The 23,321-nt window shown below is 53.5% G+C and overlaps 1 protein-coding gene and 1 long non-coding RNA gene across 2 annotated transcripts; both read right to left on the bottom strand.

Annotated features, from left to right (window-relative positions):
* Positions 1-465: 465 nt before the first annotated feature.
* LOC115277719 lies at positions 466-2,494 on the bottom strand. The gene is made up of 2 exons (XR_003902492.1): positions 1,142-2,494; positions 466-758 (listed from the first exon to the last, which is right to left on the bottom strand). It is a non-coding gene; the product is annotated as an uncharacterized LOC115277719 (long non-coding RNA).
* A 2,484-nt stretch (positions 2,495-4,978) lies between these two features.
* On the bottom strand, positions 4,979-9,198 carry HIC2 (HIC ZBTB transcriptional repressor 2). Its single transcript, XM_029922378.1, has 2 exons — positions 9,113-9,198; positions 4,979-7,144 (listed from the first exon to the last, which is right to left on the bottom strand). Exons 1-2 carry the CDS (start codon positions 9,136-9,138, stop codon positions 5,320-5,322), a joined length of 1,851 nt encoding a protein of 616 aa, XP_029778238.1. The 5' UTR covers positions 9,139-9,198; the 3' UTR covers positions 4,979-5,319.
* Between the last annotated feature and the right edge of the window lie 14,123 nt (positions 9,199-23,321).

Genomic DNA, 23,321 nt, shown 5'->3' with positions numbered 1-23,321 from the left:
CTTAAGATTATCTTTCCCTTCCTCCCCACTTTACCCTAAGCAGAAAGCAGGAGCAGTCCGCAGTAGAGTCCTTGTCCTGCCCCAGCCTAGCTCTGCTGCTCCATCAGGTGCTCCTGAGCCCAAGCCAGATCTCCCCTCACCCAGGCCACCAGGTCCCTGTCCCTATCTACATACCACTGCTTCCTAAAACTGTCTTAGGCTAACTCAGGCCAACACTGCCCAAAAGGATGTTGACCCTAGGGTGGTGGTTTCCTGGCCCACAGCCCAAGCCCGGGATGCACACACATGGCCATTAGGTTCTAGCCCTTAGGGCCACTTCACCAGAAACCAGTCCCTAGGACAATAAGGGGCAGATGGCCCATCCTTACTCCTAGCCTCCTAGGTCTTGGAAGTGCTGGACACAGAAAGGAAAGCAGTGTGTTATTTAGCAAGAGAGAATGGTCACAGAATACAGAAGCCCCACACTAGTTTTCAATCAAGCTTTTAATGAAAAGATCATAAAATAACAGTTTCTCATCACTGTACATTAAGACTGCACGCTTCTGAATGGAGAGATCAGTCGTCGGTGAATTGCTTTTTCTATGACACTTGTGGGCTGCCATACCTGCAGCTCTGACCTGAATTTATCCAAACTCTCAAATGAAGTGAACTCGATGTGAAGACGGACAGCGGCGGTGGCCAGTACAGGAGTGCGATCACGGTGTCCCTCCCCGTTCCGGGAAGGGAAGAGTAGGACGTGATCCCGCTTCCGGTTCCTACTAAACAAAAACGGGTGTAACTCCATCCCTCCCCCTCCCCCTCCCCCTCCCCCTCGAGGTATTTGCGAATGGGTGGGTGCCCAACCTGGGGTCCCCCAAGTGGGGAAGGGGGAAAACAAGTGATGGGTGGGATACAGAGAGGCTCCTCTCAGCACCTGGCCCCACGGGGCCCCACCAAGTGGAGGGGGGGAGCCCTAGGGATCCTCCCTGCCCCAAGTGAGGTCTGTTATGCAGCATTTTTGAGGTCAATAAATTACAGCAATAAATAGCAAGGTGAGGTAGGGGGAGGGGTTCCCGGTAGAAAAATTAAAGTGGGTGACCGAAGCTGGCAGGGGAGACGGGTCCTAGGAAGGGGGGCCTGGGCAGCCTCCATTCCCACATACCTCCACCCCCTGATCTGGAATGTCACACTGAGGCTGAGTAGGTCCCTCTCCATCCTAGCACTCCTGGCATCAGTTCACAGGTTCAGTAATGTCTGCCCCAACGTGACTCTGGCGAAGAGCAAGGGCCTTGGTCCCTTCGAGGGGTACAGCAGGACTGAGATCCCTGGTCTATTCTCTGGAGGCCCGGTGCCTCTGCTTTCGTCCCCCAAGCCTAGGGGGAGGACGGATGCAGCCCCCCTCTTCCCTGAGCCCTGCCCTCCTGGCTGCCCAGGCCTCTCCCACTCAGGACCGCCGTGCAGAGGGCGGTAGGATCTGCCTGCCCAGCCAGCCCCGCCCAGATCGCACTCCTGCACGCGCGGCCCAGTCCAGTAAATACTGAAGGGGTTGGGGCACAGCGGGGCAGCCCAGCGCCCCCGAGTGGTGAAGAACGGGAAATACACACATGGCTGCGTGAGGCTTCAAGTCAGTCTGGGTCCAAACTGTTCATTTCACAGGCTGAGGTGTATGGCTATGCTGCGAGTCTCTGAGATTCTTATTTGCTTAAAGGTTCATCTTTTCTTTTTTACCTTTTTTGCAATCCTGGAGGAGCCCTTGCAATGGCTCGGTCTGGTGGGAGCGAGCGGTGGCGGAGCCGGCCGCTCGCTCGCCCCAAGTCTGAGAAATAAATACATTCATCACTGCACAAACATATTGATACAAAAACAACACTGTTCAGAGTGTTTGCACCGTCTGTGTTGGTAAGGACCAGCCCAGGAAGCCCCGCCCCAACTGCCAGGGGTGGGGGTGGGGACCCACTGGAGTCAATGGAGCTGTGCAAAGGTCTTGGCTTTTTGGCTTGAGAGGGACCCTCACATCAACCTACCACGAGGGTCACGGGCAGAGTGGGGGCCCTCCATCCCAGGGCCCAAGCCCAGACTCGGGTCCTATGGCCAGAGCTGATGACCACCCCCTGCTGTGCCAGCTGGCCAGGATCTCTGAGGTCCAGCCAGGAGGCCTGGGGGCCAATCAGCGCTGGCCCAAGCTCTTTGGTGCCAGCTGGGCTTTGAGAGGCCCGGGGCTGGGGAGGAGGGCTCAGGTGAATCCAGGGGGCCTGGGCCTCCAGGCCTGCACCTCTGCCCATGAGCCAACTCAGAAGGGTCTCCAGCGGAAAGTGGGGCTTCACTGGGACTGGCCTTACAGCTGTTGAGGTCTGAAACTGTAAAAGTTTATGTAAACAATGAGATAAATATATTAGTATCTTTTTTTCTGAGCCCATTGAGGTTCCATACTCATTCAAAATGTGCTTTGGTTTAAAAAATAGGTTTTGTGAATTTGGGTATGAGCTTTTTTTTTCTTTTTTGTTTTTTTTTTTGTTTTTTTGTTTTTGTTCTTTTATTCTCTTTCCTACATGACATCTGCTATTTTCTGTTTCCTGTTTCTCCGAAACATTCAGGAATTAAGTGACTAAAGCAGAGAACTGTAAGCCGCCCTTGGCCTCCAACGGCCTAATTTCCTTGTGAGGCTCTTAACACATTTCCCACGCACACACTTGCAAGCACACACTCCACATGAAATCAAAGGAAAAAGAAAACAAAATCGAGTGTTGTGTTAGTCCCACCCCGCCCCACAAACCCTTAAAATCTTAAATAGGAAACTAGTGTTTTGCTTTCTTGTTAAAATACAGAAAAGGCTCGATACAATACTCAGGTGGGTACAATACTATGTCGCACAAACATCGTTGAGTGAGGGGCCTTTGCGCCCAGTCCCTGAAGCTCTGCAAATGAATTACCTACTGTCACGGGTCACCTCATGGATGTGGCTGCTCACGGCCCAAGAGGCCACACACAGGCCAGGCACGTGCACAACTCCCGTGTGGTACAGACTTTGTGTCGTGTGGCTTAAGTGCTGACGGAGTGGGGTGGGGTCGGGAGGGCAGGGGCCTGGAAAGGACCCTGCCTCCTCACCTGACTTGCAGGAACACGAGACCCTGGGTCCAGTGTTCTATTTCCCACCCATAGGGAAGAAGATCCAGCTTGGGGCTGGGGACGCCTTGAGATGGGCTCAGCCAGGAGCCCTCACTTGCAAAACATGCCCTTTACCATTTGGGTCCCTGAACTCAGGCTGTTTTCAGCTGGAGGGTCTCTGGAGGGGTGAGGGTAGAGGATGACTCCGGAATTTTTTGGTCTGAACTTAAAGTAAAAAGAAAAAAAAAGCATGAAGCAAAATGAAGATAAAGCCGATGGCCCAGTCCTGTGTCTCCAGTCAGCCAAGGACAGTGGGGCCAACCACGGCAACCTTGGTCTGGCCCTGTGAGCCTGACTCCCAGCCCATGGAGAAGTCCTGAGGCTGGCAGAGAAACCCCAAGGCAAGGGGTGAGGGGTGGGACTCCAGACAGGGCTGAGCCAATGAGTGGCAGCCAACCTCTTGCCAGAGCGGCCAGGACTGCTCAGAGAAGGTGCCAAAGCAGGGTAGGTCCCCTCTCCCTGTCCCCCAGCGGCGTATACATCACTTTGGCCAGTGCCTTCTCACGCCTCTGCACTGGCTGGGCAGGCCTGCTGCTCTCCCAAGCCCCATCTCTGGCAGACCCAGGAGACAGGATGGGGGGGGGCTCACTTCCACCTCATCCTGGCCCTGGCAGGGAGCTGCAGGGGGCTGGCTCCAGGCCCTGATCTCCTATGCTGGGGCACTCACCTCCCCTACCCAGGCCAAGATCAGAGGCACACGGAGGCTCCCTGACGCTCACAACACACTCCGAACACCCACAGGGTGGACACAGATAGCGGTACGCTCTGGGGGGAAAGACACATGTGAGCTGACTCTGCAGCTGCAGGACCTCCCCTCTAAGAGCACTGGGGGTGGGGGGCCAAGGAGAGCCACCTGGGCGAGGCAGAGTCTGGCTCACTCAAACGTGCGTCTTCCTGTGCACACTAACAGGAGGAAAACAAGTGTCATGGCCTCAACTGCCAGTCACCAACGTACTGTTCTCATGAATTCAAGAGGTAGCAAAAGGTCAGAAGTCTCTCCACCTTGATTGGGAAGGAAGGAAGGAAAGCGCGATATCGGTCCACGAGCACCAAGCACACTACACACATACATACACATACACACATACACACACGCGCACACACACACACACAAAATGAAAAAGAGTACCGACGGCTCTGGCATGAGTCCAGCCTCCCCCCTCCCCCCACAAATCCCAGATCTTCCAGTTTAAACATTCACATAAACGTTACACTGGTTTTTCTCTTAATAAAAAAGAAGTACCTCTAAACAAAGAATATTCCTCAGAAACTATAGGAAAATCACTCTCTCTCCTGAGGCAGCCGAGGCAGGGCTCGGGGCCCAGGGAAGCCTTTGGCCAAGAAGGGCTTCTGGGGCCTGGGGGGGTGGGCACCCCTCAGCTGGGGCGGGAGGCAGGAGGGGCAGCTGCCCCTGTACATTCAGTCTGCAGACCCAGGCTCAGCCCCGAGGGGCCGGAAGGAAAATAAACTCTTGTTGGTTTTGGTTTAAAAAACAAAATTCAAAAAGAAGAAAGGAACAGATCAGTAGGAATAACAGCAACCTAGGCCCAGAGGGCTCTTTAGCTGTGGAGAGGTAGGCGGTGCCGGCCCCCCTGACTGTCCCAGTGCCAGTGAGCAGTGACCCCTGGCTCCAGGAAGGAGGGGCCTGTCCCCTCCCCTCCAGCACCACTCCCCCAAAGAGCCAGGGTAGCCCGCACACAGACAAACACTCGTGCACACATACAGACACCGCCCATGGCCTCAGGGCAGCCCTGCTCCTCCCCAGCAGAAGGAGCCCCCCCCCCACCGCTGCCCCCCCAGCTCTGACCCAGCCTGCAGGAAAGGGACCAGGTCCCAGCAAGACCCCTGTGACCCACTCCCACAGGCCCCACAGTGGCCCTCTCAGGGAGCCCAAGGCTTGGGCGGAATTGGGAGGTAGACTGCACACCAGCAATGCGCATGTGGAGCTTGAGCCCATTGGCTTCCCTCTTCCCTCTTCCCTTGGTACAGACTGTCCATTAAAGCTCTGGGTGTGGGGGGCTGGCTGGAGACAATACCAGGAGCCACCCCCGCGGGACCTGGGGGTCCTGGCCCCTCCCGCCTGGCCTCCGTGCTTCTTTCTTCCTTCCTTCCATTGGTTCCCGAGGGCAAGTCTGCAGAGGGCACCCTCGGGCCGGGGAGAAGGGTCTTTGGCTTCTAGGAGGGGGAAGTATGCATGCGCAAGTGGCTGATGAGGTTGCGCTGCTGGGTGAACTTGCCCCCGCAGAGCTGGCACTCATAGGGCTTCTCGCCGGAGTGCACTCGCATGTGCTCGGTGAGGCGGTACTGGCGGGTGAAGCGCATGCCACACTCGTCACAGGCAAAGGGCTTCAGGCCCAGGTGGCTCCGCATGTGGCGTGTCATGGTGCCGCGCTGGGTGAACATTTTGCCGCAGATGTTGCAGGGGAAGGGCCGAGTCAGCCAATGTGTCTTCTCGTGCTGCCGCAGTGTGGCCGGGTCCTTGTAGGTCTTCTCGCAGACGGAGCACTTGAAGGGCCGGGGTTCAGCTGCGTAGGCCGCGCTGGGCGCCGACAGGTCCTCAGCCTCCTCCTCAGCGCCCCCGCTGCCTGTCTCATAAGCACCCTCCTCCTTGATGAATAGCTCCTCCTCCGTGTGCGTCTCCACATGGGCGTTGAGCTGCTCAGAGCTGGGGAAGCCTTTGGCGCAGGGAATGCACACATACAGGTTGTCCCCGTAGGACACCGTCTCGTAGCCCTCCTGCCTGTACATGTAGTGGGTACTGGCGTGGCCGCTGCCTCCCTCACTCCCACTCTGCCCACTGTCCTCACTTCCATCCTTGCCATTCTCCTCCTCCTCCTTGCAGGGGTACGGTGGCTCCACGTAGGGCCCACTGGGGCCACCGCCCCCAACACTGCTTGCCAGGATGCCATTGGGAACCCTGTCCCCTAGCCCCTCGCCCTCTTCCCCCGGGCAGGGGCCCTTGGGCCCTGCTTCCCTCCTCTCAAAAGGGGACCCCACCATAGGCTCCTTCTTGCTCCATTCCTTCTTTCGGGCTGAGTGCCGCAGGCTTTTCCGGGGCTGCCCACCAGGCCCTTCCAGCAGACACAGGTGGTTGTCCTCAGACCCCTCCAGATCCATCGGCTCATTAGGGGTGCCCCCCAGCTCAGCATAAGAGGCACTGTTGGCAACAGGAGGGGCAGAAGCTGAGAGGGGTGAGCCATGCTGGCTGTCACTCAGCTGGGCCGGGTCGTCAGGGGTGAGGGGGGGACCAGGGGTTGCAGAAGGCAGCGGAGGGCTCTTCTTGGACAGATCCAGGCCCAGCTCCTGCTCGCAGCCCCCACTGCTCCCATTGGTACTGCAGCTGCCCAGACCGGCTTCCCCGCTGGCGGGACAGATGGCCCGGCTCAGGCCATGCATGCTCTCCTGGCTGGAGCCTCCGAGGAAGAGCTCATCATCTGAGCCTTTGGCCTGGGAAAGCTCCTGGGGGGTTTGCGACCCCTTGCGTCCATCCACAATCCCCGGATACCGTGTCTGGATGACAGAGGCTGTGGATAGTCGCTGGCTGCGGGGAGGCCTCCCCATGCCAGTGGCACCCACCCGTCCTGAGCCAAAGGGCTTGCCGGCTCGTTTGAGTTTACGGCGGCAGAGGGCTGCCAACTCAGGCAGCTGGAGGTAGCTGGCGGCAGTGAGGAGAGTGCTGAAGTTGGGCTCAGCCGGCTGGTCGCTGGGCAGCAGCTTGCCCGTGTAGATGAAGTCCAGGATCTGCTGAAACACTGTGGAGCTGACCATGTCTGTGTCCAGGTTGATGAGGTTATCATGGAGGACCAGGGACTTGAAGTAGATGCTGCTGGCAGCCAGGACATTCTTGTGGGCCCGGAAGATGGAGTTCTCCACCATGATGATGACATCACACAGAAAGCCCTTTGTCCTCTGCTGGTTCAGCTGCAGCAGGAGCTGCTTGGAGTGGCTGGGCAGCTCCATGTCGGGCCCCATGTCCCCTCGCCCTGCCCACGCGTACCACCTGTGGGCAAGAACACACATGGGCATTAGCCACCTGGGAGCCTCATCTAAGGGCTCGGAGACAGGGTCGGGCTACGGTGGTGCTCACGGGGCCTCACCAGGCACAGTACCCAGGCAGGGAACGCACTCTACCCAGGGAGGCTTATGCTGTCTGAAAAAGGACACTGGCATTGGCCCCATCTGCACCAATGAGAAAACAGAAGCAAAAGACAATGAAGGACACATGATGCTAAACAGAGAAAATGGGATGTGAATTTGGTTCCACAACCCAGGGTACCATCTCCACACTCAAGTCAACCACATGCCCACAAGGACTCAAAAATGACCAGCAGGGTCGCCTGGGTGGCTCAGTCGGTTGAGCCTCCGGCTTCGGCTCAGGTCAGATCTCACGTTCGTGGGTTCGAGCCCCGCATCAGGCTCTGTGCTGACCACTAGCTCAGAGCCTGGAGCCTGCTTCTGGTTCTGTGTCTCCCTCTCTCTCTGACCCTCCCCCTCTCATACTCTGTCTCTCTCTGTATCAAAAATAAATAAAACATTAAAAAAATTTAAAAAAAAAAATGACCAGCAGGGGACTGTGAGGTACTAGGAAGCAGTAGGGAATAAGGTGAGCGGAAGCTCCTGGAAAGGCTCACTTCCCACGTGGGCATGTAGTTTTCCCAGTTTTTAGGACAAACTAGAAATTGAGATTTTCAGGTTAAATCTCCCAATTGTCAAATAAAGGTTCTTTTTCCTATGCAGCCTCCACCTATGACCTCTGCTTTGCCCTGAGTTCCTCTCAAACAACGCTAGTGATTTCCCAAATTTTCCAGTTTGCCAATGTCATATTCCTGCCTTCAGACACTGCAGCCCAGCCACAGTCCCTTTCCAATGCCTGCTCCTACCCCAGGAGGGCCCTGAGCACCCCAGCCTGGGTCTCTAGATGCTCAGCATAAAGGGTGGCCTGGCCGAGCCCCTGACACCACTGGGGCTGTGAAAGGCAGGCAACTGGCCTTGCCAGCCTGGCACAGACACTGATGTCATGAAGTAACAAACACACAAAATCCTCTGACCTCCATGGGAACCCTGCAGGTGGGCTTTGCAAGAGCATGCTCATAGGTCTCTGGGAGCAGGGTGCTCCAACCAGGCACCCACACAAATAAGCAGAAGGACCGAAGGCTCGAGGTGTGGCTCCATGCTCTCCTTGGCCCTTCACACAGGAACTCTGTGCCATGCAGTTGACAAGCGTGCTTTCATGTATCCAAAAATAACGACTGCTCTGAGCCTCACCCTACCAGGGATGCCCCTGCTTCTACCAGTGTACCCAATCCAGTTCTGTCTCCCTTAGGGCAGAGCCTGGAGGGATCACGCTCATGTTGCCTTTCTGTAACAACACAAACACTTCCCACTCCCAGTTACCCCACACCTGCTCTGACAGAGGAAAACTCTAGTAACTACACACAGCCCAAAGGCGGCCTTGAAACTTACGCAAATATACAAGGGTAGACCACAGCAACAAGCTAGCACCCAGGGCCTGATAGGAGGTAGCAAGCACCAGCTCAGGCAACCCAGCCTCATATTCAGCTGGGGCTCAAAGGCTAGAGCCCGGGTCCCAAGGGAATCTACTCTCTGTCACTACCTGCTCCTCAGCCAGTCAAGCAGGGACAAAGAGCCCAAGGTACAGCTTCCACACTGGCAGGGACATCCAGCCCCAGGGAAATGCGGTGTCAGCCCCATCAGCACCCAGGATGCCTGGTGCTCCCAGCCTGGCAGGCCAATGGCAGGAGGTGCTATCCTCCAAGAGACTGTAAGCCACGCAGCCCCTCCTCTGCAGGATGAGAGCAGTGGGCCCCAACCTCCCCTCCATGCTACCCAGCACCATATGCACACAAAGGACCAAGCTGAGAACTGCAGGGCAGTATAGGGCACCCAGAAAGCCTTCCCCCATGCCTCCCCCTCCCTCCATTCTGCCAGTTCCCTGTCCCTAGCCTACCGGAGTGCCAGGGGCCCAGAAACCATGTGAGCAGCAGCCAGTGGGGGTGGCCTCCTTGAGTGCGTGGCCTCCCTGGGGGTGCATCAATGCCTGGTCACCTGGGGAGGAAAAGACAGATAGGGTAACCCAGATATACATCAGCAAGGGAGGGGAGGAGGGACAGCGAAGGAGAAGGCACCTGTGGCCCTGGAGCCCTCGTCCCCAGGAAAGTCTGGGGTCTCTCTGGGTGGGACACAAGGGGCAGGGACAATCAGGCAGGGGAGAGCGGCCACAGTGCCCAGCAGTGAAGCCGGTGGCAGGGAAGGTCAAAGGTCTGGAGAGCTTACCAGGGCTGTACCCTCCTCCCACCCAAGAGATTTAGGGTACTCTAAGAGGCTACATAGGCCTGTTAGGGAGCTGGTGGCAGGCACATAATTCCATAATTCCTGGTGGGCAGGCTTGGTGGCAGGAGGCCTGGACAAGGCCCTTCCCAGGCTGACCACATTTACATAACAAAAGGTCAAAATTGGAGGCCCTAGTGCAATGGGCTATTTATAAGAACCAGTCTCAACCGCTTCTGGCTCTCCTGCCTCTTTCCCCTCCTGATCTGCTCTCCTCTCCTCCCCTGCCCAGAGGGCCCAGCCCCCTCTTGCCCAGCCCCGCCTGACCACATGGCCTTCCCTTGCAGGAGTTTCTGTAGGCCAGGCCTTTCAATACCAGCCCACCAAAGCAGCTGGCAGCTGCAGCCAGATGCGGAGGGGCTCCTGCTGTGCACCCCCACCCCTCAGAGCAGCAGGTTCCGAGGGAAGGGGAATCCTGAGGTTCTGGCTTTTTGCACCCAACTAAGGCAGGTCTGGGCTCCCTTGGAATGGAGCCAGGGATGGGGGTGGAGGCCTGCAGCAGCCCCGGGCCCATCCCTGCCTGCCCTTCCCCCACCCCCAGGGCTGGGGAGGCTCAGCAGGTCCCTCAGGAATGTGACCAGACCCGGGGTGCGGGGTGGATGGGAGGCCTCAGCTCCAGCCTACCAGCTGTCTCTCTGGCCCTTAGTATAGCTCCCCTCTCATGGGGTGGCCTAGGGGTGTGGGGGAAGTGAAGAGGTGGGAATGGTTGGTCCACGATCCCACCCATGGCCCAGAGGACAGCAGAACCAGCTCTGTAGGTCCAGAGGCCTGAGAGCATCTACATTTAATGAAGGTGGCCTAGGCCCCTTGCCTGTGTAAAGGGTTCAGGCTCCCCTGCCGGGTGTTACCAAAGATGGCCAGCATAGAGTAGAGCCCTGCCTTGGGAAGGGGGCAGAGACCACCTGGGCACTGATGAGAGCAGCCCTGAAAAACGGGACAGGGAGCCACAGCAAAGTGTTTGAGCCAACCAGACACCCACCATACAGCCTTGTGCCACCGCCTGCTCCCCACCAGATCTCAGGGCAACCCAAGGCCTGCTGGGGCATCCACACAGTGGCCTCCGCTTCACTGTGTGCCAGGCCCTGCAACTAGGGATTACTTGTCCTTGTCGGAGATCAGTCCAACTACAGAAAACCTGGCAGAGAGTGGGCAACAGAACTTGGGGGCTTCCACACTCCACTTCCACTGCTCCAGCCCTGCCAGCCACTCCACAGCCCCTGGAAGGCATAGTGACTGACCAAGGCCTCCCAGGCTGGGTCAAACAGGGTTCCTCCTGAGCCCAAACTGCCTACAGGACCAAGCAAGCTTCGCTGCACCTTCCACTGGGTGGGCCCCCTGTAGAACTGCCTGCTGGAAATTCACAGCCAGCACAATGCCACCCTACCTGTCTCCCATCCCAGGCTGGGCCAAGTGTAAGCCACCACTATGTCTGTGAGGGGTTGCCCCCCTGCTGCAGGGCCAGGACCCCTACAAGGCACTGCTTCTTTTCTTCCCAGCAAAACAGCAACAGCAGAGTCATCTGCCCTACTGCTCAACACAGGGTGTGGGAGCAGCAATAGCCTAAGATGGAGAGGACACAACCCCGGGGAGGGGGAGGGTGCCAGGAAACTAGAAATGTGGCTGTGGGGGCTGGCCAAGAAAGCTGGCTGTGCAACACCCACTGGGTACAGGGGCTGGTGCTCAGGCCTGGCAGGAGCCTGCAGGCTGGGATGAGGATACTGCCTGGCAGCAGCTCCTGGCACCCAGCAGCCCGCTGGCAGCAGGCCCAGGCAGCATGCCTATCAGCCCCAAGGATCCACGCCCAGCTGCAAACCGTTGCCTGCCAGAGCAGTGGTTACAGGAAGCCCAGGATCTGGGGCAGTGGGATAGTCAGGGACTCTTGAGGCTGAGACCTCGACCTGGTGAGGGTTGGCGGTATGGGGTGGAGAGTCCCTGCCTAGACTGACCCGGCAGGGAAGGGCAAGAGAAATACAGGCCCTGGGGAAGGCCAGCTCTGCCTCCTTACTTCTTATGAATACAAAAGCTGGGGGTGGGGTGGGGGTGGTACTGAACAGTAATGAACAGAGAGACCTGGCTGTAACACCTGGATTACCTTTTCCAGGTCCTTGTTTACAAAATGGTCAACACCCACCTACCTAGCTGGGCTACAATATTTTCTTTCCTTCCCCTCCAAGTCCCTGCCACAGAAAAGCCAACTGCAATCCACACATACATACAGTGAAGGCAAGCCCAGAGCCTAGACATTCCAGACTTTTGCACCTAAGGGAAGGTCGGGCCAATAGAGCTGAGCCATGGGGAGCTCCCCTACATTTGTCTGCTGTTCCTTCCTGTCTACCCTCCTCAACCAAGGCATGAAAGGCTCAACCAGGCAATGCCATCCAGTGGAAAGAAACATTTTGAGGGCATTAACACCCAATCAATAAACAAGATTATCTCAGGGAGGTGGGGGATAGAAGTACAGGAAAACTATAATTTCTGTATATTCATTTCTACAATATTCAAAATTTAAAATAAGTACGTGTTACTTTTAACACCCCCCCAAGGCAGAAATGATGTAGGAACATGCATAAATCTCAAAATCATGATGTTGACTGAAGGAAACCTTACGTAAAAGAGTACAGACTGCCAAATCCCATTTAAATCAAGTTCTAGAACAGGCAGAGCTAATCCGTGGTAGAAACAAAATCAGAAGAGCCTGTAGAGGGTGAGGTGAGCACTGTTTGGGAAGGGGCATGAGGAACTTTCTAGGCCCAGGGTGGCTCTGTATCTTGGTAGGAATTTGGGTTAAGGTTCATGACCTCACTCGTCAAATCTCAAGGGATCACCAGAAATTTGGGCACCATGTTATACGTAAATCTTACCTCATATTGAAAAAAAATTCCAACAAAGAGTGAAAGAACAGAGGCTTCCAAAGGACATGCCCTTCTCAGGAGCCCACAATGAGCTAAAGTTCACTAGTCCGGGGTGCATAAGAAGCAGCTCATGAGGGCAGAGTGGGTGGGTATTCAAAGTCCTAGGAGAAGGATGCTGACCTGAGATCTCCCACCCTGCCCAACCCCCAACACACATCAGCCAAAATGCCAATAAGGATGGCAGGAGGCGGGATCCATGGCCTCCTGACCCCTGGAGCAACACCCCAGTAGAAGCCCCAGTTGCCCATGACCCCAGGCAGTTTACATGGCCTCAAAGGCTCATGGGGAGGCTAGAATAGAGCTACCTCCAGGCCTCTTTTCCTAGCACCCAACAAAAAGCAGAAAAGCATGATCTAGCCTCACCTTTCAGAGGCATTGAGAGGTTTTAAAAGGAAACTGATGTTTGGTTAAGCAGAGAGCACAGGAGAACAATTTCAACCTCCTATCTGATGGGAACTGTCCCAGCTGAGCCTGGACACCTATTGTGTCCACAGCCTGGGCTCCAGGACAGCTGGATATTCAGACTGCTCTGGTCTGGGATGCCTAGCTGGATCAGGTGGAAGAGCATACAACTCTTGATCTTGGAGTCATGAATTCAAGTCTCACGTTGGGTATAGAGATCACGTAAAAATCAAGTGGGGGTGGGGGTGGGGAAGAACCATCCTGGTCATTCAACCTCCAGTGGTGTGGTGCCCTCTGGAGACCAGTCTGGCAGCCTCACCTCCCTGGGACCTGAAAGCAGGCACTGTGTCTCCCTGGAGAAAGAGGAGCACATCCCACACCCATCTCCAGCCCCCAGATAGGGGCCAAACTCAGGGACTGTTTCGTAGCTGGCACTCCTAACCCTTGTGAGCAGTATGCCCCAGAAAAATGCCATCCATTCAACTCAATGCCTGACCTCCTGCAGCCAGGAACAAGCCCCTGCCCCCACTCCAGACACCACTGTGGACACCCTGACTGAAGGCCTCCCAATTTCAGAAAACTTCTCCTCCTCCCCTTCCAACCAGAAGAGTGGCCCTAGAGAGAAAGAAGGAGGACAGGGAAAGGGGGACTACCTGCTTTCCCTCATGGGCCGGCCTCTTCGCCCAGCTGGAAACTTTGTCATCCCACCTCCCTCTCTGGCAGCCCTCCTTCACTTCCTCGAGTGGAACACTTCACAGGAGTCTTGGAGCTATGTTGGAGGACAGGAGGAACTCCGTCCAGCTCACCCCAAAGCACCTAACAGGAGACCATCTTCTCTCCTTAACCACACCTGACCAGAAGTAACAGGAATCCAGGAATCTTCCAGCCACCCATTTGCCCAGAGTTCCACTGCCAGGTAGGAGGCACAAAGGGTGCCAAGCAGAGCGGTGCTGCTGAGCAAGGTACAGCCATCGACAAGGCAGCTTCCACACCCACAGAGGTTTAGCTCTTCTGTGTCAGAGAGGGTATCAAACATGCTGGCTACTGTTCTCAAGCTGGAATCTGAGGTCAGCACTGGCCTTAGTCACAGTGGACAGGCACTGGTCACCTGGTGCTCCAGGTATGGTACTAACAAATCCCTCTTCCCTGAAGGCCTGGCCCCACCCAAGCTGCAAGAGAGCAGCTTGAGGGCATGGTGGAGACAACCTGGAAGGTACTAGCAGCCCAGGATCCAGAAGAACCAAGGCCCCGCCCCCAACCCACAAACCAGCCCAGCAGACCAGAAGCCCAGGACTGCAATCTCCTGTCCCCATGGCCTGGAATCCTCCTCCATACCCCTCTTCTCTATATTCGTCCATGAAGTCTCTTCCATACCCTTCACTGGCAGCCTCTCTCCCCTTCGCCATCCACCCAGAGAGCACCTCGACCTACCTCAGTCTGTACTCGGGGGACAGCAGCCTGCCTGGGGGGAAGACTAAGGAGTTATCTCTAATTCCAGAGACAGATAAGACAACAAGGTTATGGGGGTTAAGTAACTTGTTCAGAGTCACAAGAGCAACCAAGTGGCAGAATGAGGGCTCAAAGCCTGATCCAGACCTGCTGTCAAACTTTCCTTACCCCCATGAACAGACAGGATACACCTCCCATTGCCAGGCAGGGTGCCACGTACAGGAACACCGCCCATGCAGAACCAGGAGGAGGGATTTTGATCTGCACCTCCACCTTCCCCTGCCCACCATCCACATCCTCGTCACAGCAAGGCCTCACCTGGGCTGCATTCTCCTGACCTCAGTGTATAAGGTCAGCCCACCTGTTTCACTACCTGACGCCAGAGAGAAGCTTTAGCCAAAAGCGACAAGGTGGGGCCCCTGTCACACAGCCTGCTTTGGGTGCCCAGGCTGTACATGCTGCTCTTCTGGGAACACCCGTGGCCTCCATGACCCCTATGGCCTGTTTCTCCAGGCATGGGCTGGTGGTGGGTGGGACTCCGTGCTCTGGGCAAGCCCAGCTGTGTAATCTAGCCCAGACCTGGATGCCAGCCAGCAGCTCCTGGCTCTTCTCCCAGACCATCCTCCTGGAAAGCAACAGGCTCTGCGAATGCCAGTAGCCCAGCCCTCCCTCCAATGTGGCTTCTATGAAATAAACATTTGGGTTCCACTGAGTGCATCGGTAGCACAATGATCCGGGACCCAGTGCTGGCATCTTTCTCTGCCCCTCAGACTGGCTCTGTTGCCCACCCACCAGCTCACCCTGAACAGCAAGGCAAGCGGCACCCACCTCAGCTGGACTCCTGCGTCTGTCTTGAAATCCCCTTGGGCCCTACTGAAGACCCCGTGCTGCCTGTGAGGGCCAAGTCCTGCCCGGCCCTTCACCACCTTCATCTCCGTACACTCTCATCTAAGAGGTGGGCCAGCTCCTGGGTTAACAACACGGTGAGGAAAAGGCTACAAAGTGCTAATGTGAGGAGAGGCCTGGCAGGAAGCTCCACCCTGCACAGGCCCCATGGCCTGCAAACCTTGATTTTCCAGGGCAGCCTCAGTCTTTTCCTCCTTCCCCCAGCCCTACAACCCTCCCATCACTCCTGGCTTTGAAGCCAACCAGAAGCAAGGCCAGGATGGTCTTGGGGCACTGCCACTGGATTTCCTCTGCTGGCTCTGACACAACTGGCTACCTGGCACCAAGAAAGGCACAGGACAGGGTCCCAGTGGAGGGCAGGTCTGGAAGTGGACCAAGGCAGGCCAAGACCTTAAGTGCCACCGGGGAGAGTCAAGTGAGCACTCCTCAAAGAAGGGAAAGAGCAGTTTAAGATTAGGATTATTAGTACAAAAGCTACACTCACCTCCAGGCTCTCTCTTCCTACTGCATTCCCTTCAGGAGTGGTCAGAGCTATTAGGGAGGAGCCTGGAGGCATGGAGCGCCCATGGGGTGGGCTGGCCAACAGAACAGCAGAGCAGGGGAACATCTGCCATCCCCATCAGGCAAGGAACAACTGAAAATCCAGGAGTTACTTCAGTCAGTAGGCAGAGAGGCCCCAGCCCCATTTCCCACTGGACTTGCTCCTCATGGGGGACAGCCCAAGGACCAGCAGTAGTACCTACAGCAGGCAGCACCACCCAGGGGCTCCCAAGAAAAGCTGCTGCTCAGACTTCAAAACCAGAATTCACATTTGAACCTCATGGGACTCAAATGCACATTCAAGTCTGGGAAGTGCTGAGGTGGGTTCTAAGCTTTCTACTGCCAGGAAAGCCCAATGCTCTCCAAGTATTAAATGCTCAGCAGATGGGTGTCAAGAGGAAGGCGACAGCTCCCAAAGGGAAGACATTATTTCCCAGGTAAATAAGCCCAGAGGGTGATTAATAAAAATGGTAAACCTGGAACACAAGACAGCAAGGTAGAGCCTGGTCACCAGACATCTGCGGAGGCAGGACACAGCCGAGAGCAGGGGCTGCTGGGCCTGGGTGGTAGGCAGAGACCTCAAGGGAGGAAAGAAGCAGAAGAGCACAGTGGTAAATAGGTGGAAATTCCACACGTGAGGAACTAAAGAGCACCTGGAAAGCCTGGGCAGCCCCACTGGAAGAGACTATCACAGTCATCTCACCTGGCCCAGGGATACCCTTCAGATGAGGTAATTGAGCCCCAGAGCAAGACACAGCTGAGTCACAGAGCTGCAGCTGCTGAGCCCATTGCTCACTCCGCAATTTCAAAACCAATCCTAGCAGGCATAAGAATAACAATTCTTATGCCAACTAAGGACTCTGAAAGAAGTAGTCAAACAAAACAAACCCAAACTCCTACGTCAGACATGAAAATATTTCATGACCAAAAAGGAAAAGGAACCACCTGGAACCACCTCTCAATGTAGAGAAGTCCCTCCTCAAAAAGGGTGGCTGACAACGACCCCTCTGTCATTGTGGGCTGGTCAGAACTCTTGAGGCAAGATGGCACTGAGGCAGCGCTGTCCTGCCCCGTGACATGGCAGGCCAGGATGACAAAGAAATGGCATCCTAAAGGAGAATTAGAAAAAAACAAAACCAAACCTGATGCCAGACAGTAATGATGGGGCTTTAATTGGCCAGGCAAAAACTAAAGAATTATTCCCTGGGGAGAAAGAGAACGGTATTATTCTAGAAATAAGACCAAGAATGAAAACATGCAAACCCTGTGGTCCAGAAGTGCACTCCCAGGTATATACCAACAGAAATCTACCCACGTGCTCACCAAAACCCGGGTAAGCGTGTGCACAGCAGCCCTGCTCACAGGAGCCTGACACCTACAGGATGGGGTAGCCGAAGGTATAGGGACAGTTACCTAGCAGTGCATAGGACTGAATATTTATACACACAAATGTACTTTTTGTAGGCTAAAAATATTGATTGTTGGTGATGTCACAGTTTGATTTACATGCACATACATGAGTCTCCTGAGCATTCTGTTGACCAAAGAAGCCAGACCCAAAAGAGACTAGGCGGTGTGATTCCTTTCACGTAAATTAGAAAGCAGGCAGCACAGATCCAGGGATGAGGGCAGAGTGGGGAGGAGAGAGGGTGACTCAAAGGACTCAACAAGGGGCTTCTGGGGTTGTATTTCTCATTCTGGATGCTGGTTACACAAGTATGTCTGTGTGAAAAACCCTCAGAGCTATCATTCACAACTGCATATACTTCCTATACGATATACTTAAATACAATACAGTACACAGAAACCTTCAGGATGGGAAGCAGAACCCAGTCTTGGTCCTGATTAGCAAGCAGACACAAGCCAGGAAATAACCTTCCTGAACCAGTAATAACAACAATCACAAAACAAGAAGCAGAGAACTGACAAGACAGAGTGGCCACATCCAAGACAAATATCCATCTTAGATGAGAGAACTCTATACAGACCAGCCAGGAAGCTACAAGAAATCTAGAAACCAGTGTAAACTCATCCTCTGCCATACAAAGTAACAACAACCTAATGACTTTTTTTTTTTTTTAAATCCTAGTGTCTGATACTTCAACAGACAGGAGGAAGTCCACTCAGGCAAGCCCAGAAGAAGAAATTCAGAACTGCAGGTGAGGTACAAACAGGACACCTTCCACCAAGGCCCAAGCAGGTCTCAGAGTGGCTAGCTGGGCACACCAAAGGGAGGAAGCCCAGAAGAAAGTAGTCGTGGCCCTCAGGAATAGAGGGTCAAAGGGAGCCACTAAGCAGAAGGAAAAGCCCCCTTGGCTCCTATGTGATCAAATCCCCAAACTCCCAGAGCCTTAAACAAATGACTCAAGGAGCAACAACCAAAGATCAAAGATTAGGGTGTTTTAGGGGCGCCTGGGTGGCTCAGTCGGTTGGGCATCCAACTCTGGCTTAGGTCATGATCTTGCGGTTCATGAGTTCAAGCTCCATATCGGGCTCTGCGCAGACAGTTCACAACACGGAGGCTGCTTCAGATTCTATGTCCCTCTCTCTCTGCCTCTCCTCTACTCTTGCTGTCTCTATCTCTCATAAATAAATGAACTTAAAAAAATTAACAACAACAATAATAAAGATTAGGTTGTTTTAATCCAAAAAGAAAAAAAATCAAGTAGAGACACCACGGGCACCCACTAGAGCTTTTTTTTTTAAGCATAAAAAAAGATTTTTTTTACGTCTCTTATTTTATTTTGAGAGAAAAGGCAGAGAGTGAGCAGGGGAGAGGCAGAGAGAGAAAGAAGGAAACACAGAATCTGAAGCAGGCTCCAGGCTCTGAGCTGTCAGCACAGAGCCCAACGTGGAGGCCCAGCCCGAACCTACAGACGGCGAGATTATGACCTGGGCCAGACACCCAACAAACCACCCAGGTGCCCCTTAAGCATTTTTTTTTAATATTTATTTTTGAGAGAAAGAGCAAGCGAGCACGCATGATCAGGGGAGGGGCAAAGAGCGGGAGACACAGAATCTGAATCAGGCTCTAGGCTCTGAGCTGCTGGCACAGAGCCCGACGTGGGGCTCAAACTCACCAACTATGAGTTCATGACTTAAACTGAGGCTGGGCACTGAACTGAGCCACCCAGGTGCCCCCCCCAACTAGAGTTTTTAAAAAGGCATTTTTAAGGGTAAAATTGGTGAACTTCTATAGAGAATCTCACTCTTTGGCCCTCTGCCGAAGGCTTTTTGAAGCCTCCAGGTGTGGTCATTTGAAGCAAATGCACAGAGTGTCACTCTACTTTTAAAATGGAGTCCTGGGGGCGTCTGGGTGGCTCAGCTGCTTAAGCGTCTGACTTCAGCTCAGGTCATGATCTCACTGTTTGGGAGTTCGAGCCCCACATCGGGCTCTGCGCTGATGGCTTGGAGCCTGGAGCCTGCTTCAGATTCTGTGTCTCCCTCTCTCTCTGCCCCTCCCCCACTCACACTGTCTCTCTCAAAAATAAACATTAAAATAAAATAAAATAGAGTCCTGGTGGTGCTGGAAAGATTGTTTAGCATTAAGAACCTGGGTTTAGAGACACCCCCCCCCGCCCCCCGCCAAAAAAAGGAAACAGGTATTTATCTGCCTGGAAAAGTAGAGCCAGAGGTGAGGTAGAAACAGGGCTACTTAGGATGTAACAAAACCTCTGCCCTGAAAACACCCGAACCCCCACAGGCAGGGAGGAGAATGAAATGTAGGACAGTGCCACCTTGGAACACTCCAAGTAGGGACAGGAACACAGAAACCACAGCTACAAACAGCACTTCAGTGAATCTCAAAGTAGAGATTAGTGCCTGGCTCTGAGTGCACAAAGAGCAAACCCAGCCAACCATTGCTCAACGATCCAGACAATCCCAAGGAGCCTACAAAGAAAAGTTAGGGAATGGTTAACCCATAATCTGGAAGACTAGTGATTTCTGGAGGGAGGCAGGGAATCTGGGGAGCAACACAGGTGGGCATCCAGGGGCTATTTCTTACATGAGTATGGGAAACAAAAGTGTGTATTGCTCACTAGTTACACCTACATGTGTGCATGTGTAATTTACACCCTCCCATTAACACTTTTGTAAATAACCTGGAGCATAATCTTCAAGTCAATTGAAGAAGCTGGCATGCTCTGTGCAGAAGTCCCAAAAGAAAGGGGAGCAGGATGAGACCTTCTAGAATTCTTTTCTTTCTTTCTTCCCGACCTTCTAGAATTTTCTTTCCTTCCTTCCGAACTCACAACCCTGAGGATCAAGACCTGAGCTGAGATCAAGAGACAGACCTCAACCGACTGAGCCACCCAGGCACCGTCTAGATTCAGGGAGGAGCCAGAGACTACAGCTGTAGATACTTGCAGAGTATTGCTTACATCACTTGATCTAGGACCCCATACTCCAAAGCCAAACACTGAGCAAATATGGCAACAATGTGCCAACAAGGGGTTCAGAGGGTTCCATCCCACAGGAGATGCCCAGAAAAGTACCACTCTGTACTTAACAGAAAGCAGGGCGTGCATACCTGGGAGGCTGGGTGTGCCTCATCCAACAGAACAGAAATCCCAGGAACCCTCCCAGGACTGGAGGAGAAGAGGGCAGTTAACGCCACTCTGAGCAAAAATATCAAAGTCTAGCACACATCTCCCTTCTGTAGCCTCTGCCCTCTCCAATTCGGAGTCCAATCAACCCTGAGTTATCTTTCTCAAACACCAATCTCATCCAGTCACTCCCCTGCTTAAAGTTTTCAATGCATTCCTGATGCCTGGATAAAGTCCACGCTCCAGCCCAGACTACAGGGTGCTTCCCAGAGGGGACCTGGCCCACCTCTCAGCTTGGTTGGTTCCCCGTAATGCCTGAGTGCCCCTCCTCTGTGAAACCAGTCCTGCATTTCTCCAGGCACCCGATGTCAGCACTTAGCTGCCCAGCAGCTTCCCTCTGTGCACATGTCCTCCCCGCAGGCCCTCCCACCCCACCCCAAGCAGGCTTCCAAGGTGAGGGAACCTGTTTCCCTCTAGCCTAGCAGCCACAGCTGTACTGTGCACTGAGCAGGCCCCCATAAAGGCTTATTACGTGAGCAAATACTGGTCAGGAAGGTGCAGTGCTGAGAAAAATGAAAATAATAACGTGAGAAAAGGTAAGGAGGCGGTGAGGAGGGGGGTAACAAGAAAGGAGAGAAGGCTGCCCAGCGCCCTCTCTTGTCAGCAGTTCCAAAACTGTTTACATTCTTCCAAATCAGGACACCCAAAGAACCAAAAAACTTTCACGTGGATTACATGTTACTGTAGTCGGCGTTACTGTTCTACATTTACTGTATTTTTAAAAAAACTGGTAATTAAAACAAATACTTGACTCAAAAATATCAATAAAAAACACCTGTTAACGTAAATGCCATGATGTTAACATAAGTGCAATAAAAATGTTATGGAAAAAAAAGATTCCAAAATTTAAAAAAATTCGTGAGAGGAGTAGTACTGTTTTATATTTGGCATATGTTTTACATTTTAAATCTCTTTAACATCTGGCTTAATAGAAGTAGCTAGATTCTCATATCTGTTTCTACCCTTAGTCCATTTGGATATGTGGTTTTGATTAAAGTCTATCAAGAAATGTGACTTCACACAGATAGGAGAGGAGTATTTTAATAATCCTTTCAGCTAACTACAGCCATTCTTCACTGACATGACACTAAAACTCTGCAAGCAGCGGTTTCTTAAAAGTTGCGATGGAGACGCTGAAATCATATCTGTGACTATCTCGCAGTCAGTTACGCAAAAATCCATTGGTCTACGCTGCACTCACATCCATGCAGGATTTTGCAACATCAAGCGCTGGTCATTTGGTTCACCGAGTTAATCAGATCTTCCAAATGTCACATTTCATTATACAACACCAAAAAAATCCATGTGTTAATATCACCACTGATTTTATCAGTGAAGTCTGTCTAAGTCAGCCTCACCATGATGGATAGTTTTCCAAAACTCTCATTTTCCCTCAAGGGTTCTAGCACTGGCAACAAATATCGTCAGTTGTTTTCCTTAAAGTGGCAAAGCTCACTTTGTTCATTTGAGAAAATATCTGCACAAATTCTCCAAGTCTGAGTAACCACACCTCGTCTGTTCAAGTAAAAACAATATTCTAAAAGAAAAAGCAGCTAGTTCAGAGTTCAGCCCAAGCGAATGCAAACTGTGTTTCTGGAAAAAACAGTTGTCCTCCACGATAGTCACACATACTCCCCATTTTGTCACATGGAATACTAAAAAGACGTGTGTGTACCCCAGGGTCTAGAATTACTACTCAAATCATCTGTACTGCCTCCCCAGGACACTCATTAGACTTCGAGTCTCAGTCTGAAGCACCAACAGTGGATGGAGAACACAACTCTGGGTGACATGTACACCCACCACACTTTGCACAGGACCAAAGGCCAGTAACTTCTAAGAATTATGAAAAGGGTCTTAGGGGACCCAAGAGGTCTGCAAACCACTCTGAGAACAGCTGGCATGCGTTAGCTCAAATATTTCTAACAACCCATTTCACAGGCAAGGAAAATGAAGCACAGAGAGGTACCCTTCCCAAAACCACTCTTGTTCACCAAATACTCTAAAAGGCAGGGCTGACAGAAACTCCAAACAGACCTCCAGAGGCCTGCCCACTAAGAGGTGGCAATACTTCGGTAGCAAGCTGGGCCTTTGCTCGCTGTGGGCCCTCCAGAGGCAGAGGTGGTCACAGGTGGTCAGAGGGGGAGGTGGGGGAGGGGTGCTACAGGAAGCAGGATGTGTAAGCTCACAGCCTGCTGGGGGCATGAAGTCAAAGTCCCCTCCTGCCCAATGCAGCTAAGCCAGCTCTACTGCCCTTATCAGCGTCAACACATGCATGGAATGTGGGACTTTGGAAACAGTCCTCTCCCCTCCACCTGCACCCCTCTGGCACTCAGGTTCACCTACCACAGCCAAAGGACAACCCAAACCCAGTATTCAACCCACCTGCACCCGGAGCCTAGTGGCAGGTAGAAATGCACCTGCTGGAGGTGGCCCAGGGCACCTGAAGAGGCTATGACTTGGCCTCTCCCCTCATCACCAAGATCACCCCATCCACCAAGAAAGAGACTTACACTAAGAGAAAGGCCACCCTGCCCAGTGTCACACAACACAGCACCGCTGGCCCAAGCACCTTTCATTCACTGACACAGTGAGAATACCAAGAGAAGGAAAGGAGCCCAGCTCGGAGTTCCCAGGAACCCCCAGAGCCTCTCCCTGAAGGCTCTTCTAGAAGTGGTTAGCAAAAGCCAAAGTTTCCATAGGATAAAAGAATCCCACATGCAAGAAGGAAAGGAGTTGAGACTGGACGAATAAGATGACCCAGAGAGTCCTCTCTGTCCCCAGGCTCCTGGAGGGAGGTGGAGAATGGACCTGCTCTCCACGCTTGTAATGGCCTCTCCCCAGGTTACAAGGGACTACCAGCCAGCTCCAGCTCCAGGCTTTGTCCAAGACAGCCATCCTGCCACCCCACTCAAAATGGAAACCTAGACTGTCTCCAGGCCCAAGCACTGCTCAGAGGAAGAAACCCACACATGCATGCGCAAGGCTGCCACACACGTGTGATTGTGTCTAC

Source organism: Suricata suricatta, chromosome 14 (assembly GCF_006229205.1).
Source record: "Suricata suricatta isolate VVHF042 chromosome 14, meerkat_22Aug2017_6uvM2_HiC, whole genome shotgun sequence".
NCBI lineage: Eukaryota > Metazoa > Chordata > Mammalia > Carnivora > Herpestidae > Suricata > Suricata suricatta.
The sequence above is the reverse complement of the archived record's forward strand: the minus strand, read 5'-3'. Positions and strand labels throughout refer to the sequence as shown.

What these genes read in the sequence shown, in the direction of transcription:
- HIC2 (XM_029922378.1), bottom strand. Translation starts at nt 9,138, where the DNA reads ATGGTTTCTGGGCCCCTGGCACTCCG. An exon ending in TCTGGGCCCCTGGCACTCCG is followed by an intron (nt 7,145 to 9,112) that starts GTAGGCTAGGGA and finishes TCTTGCCCACAG; the next exon opens with GTGGTACGCGTGGGCAGGGC.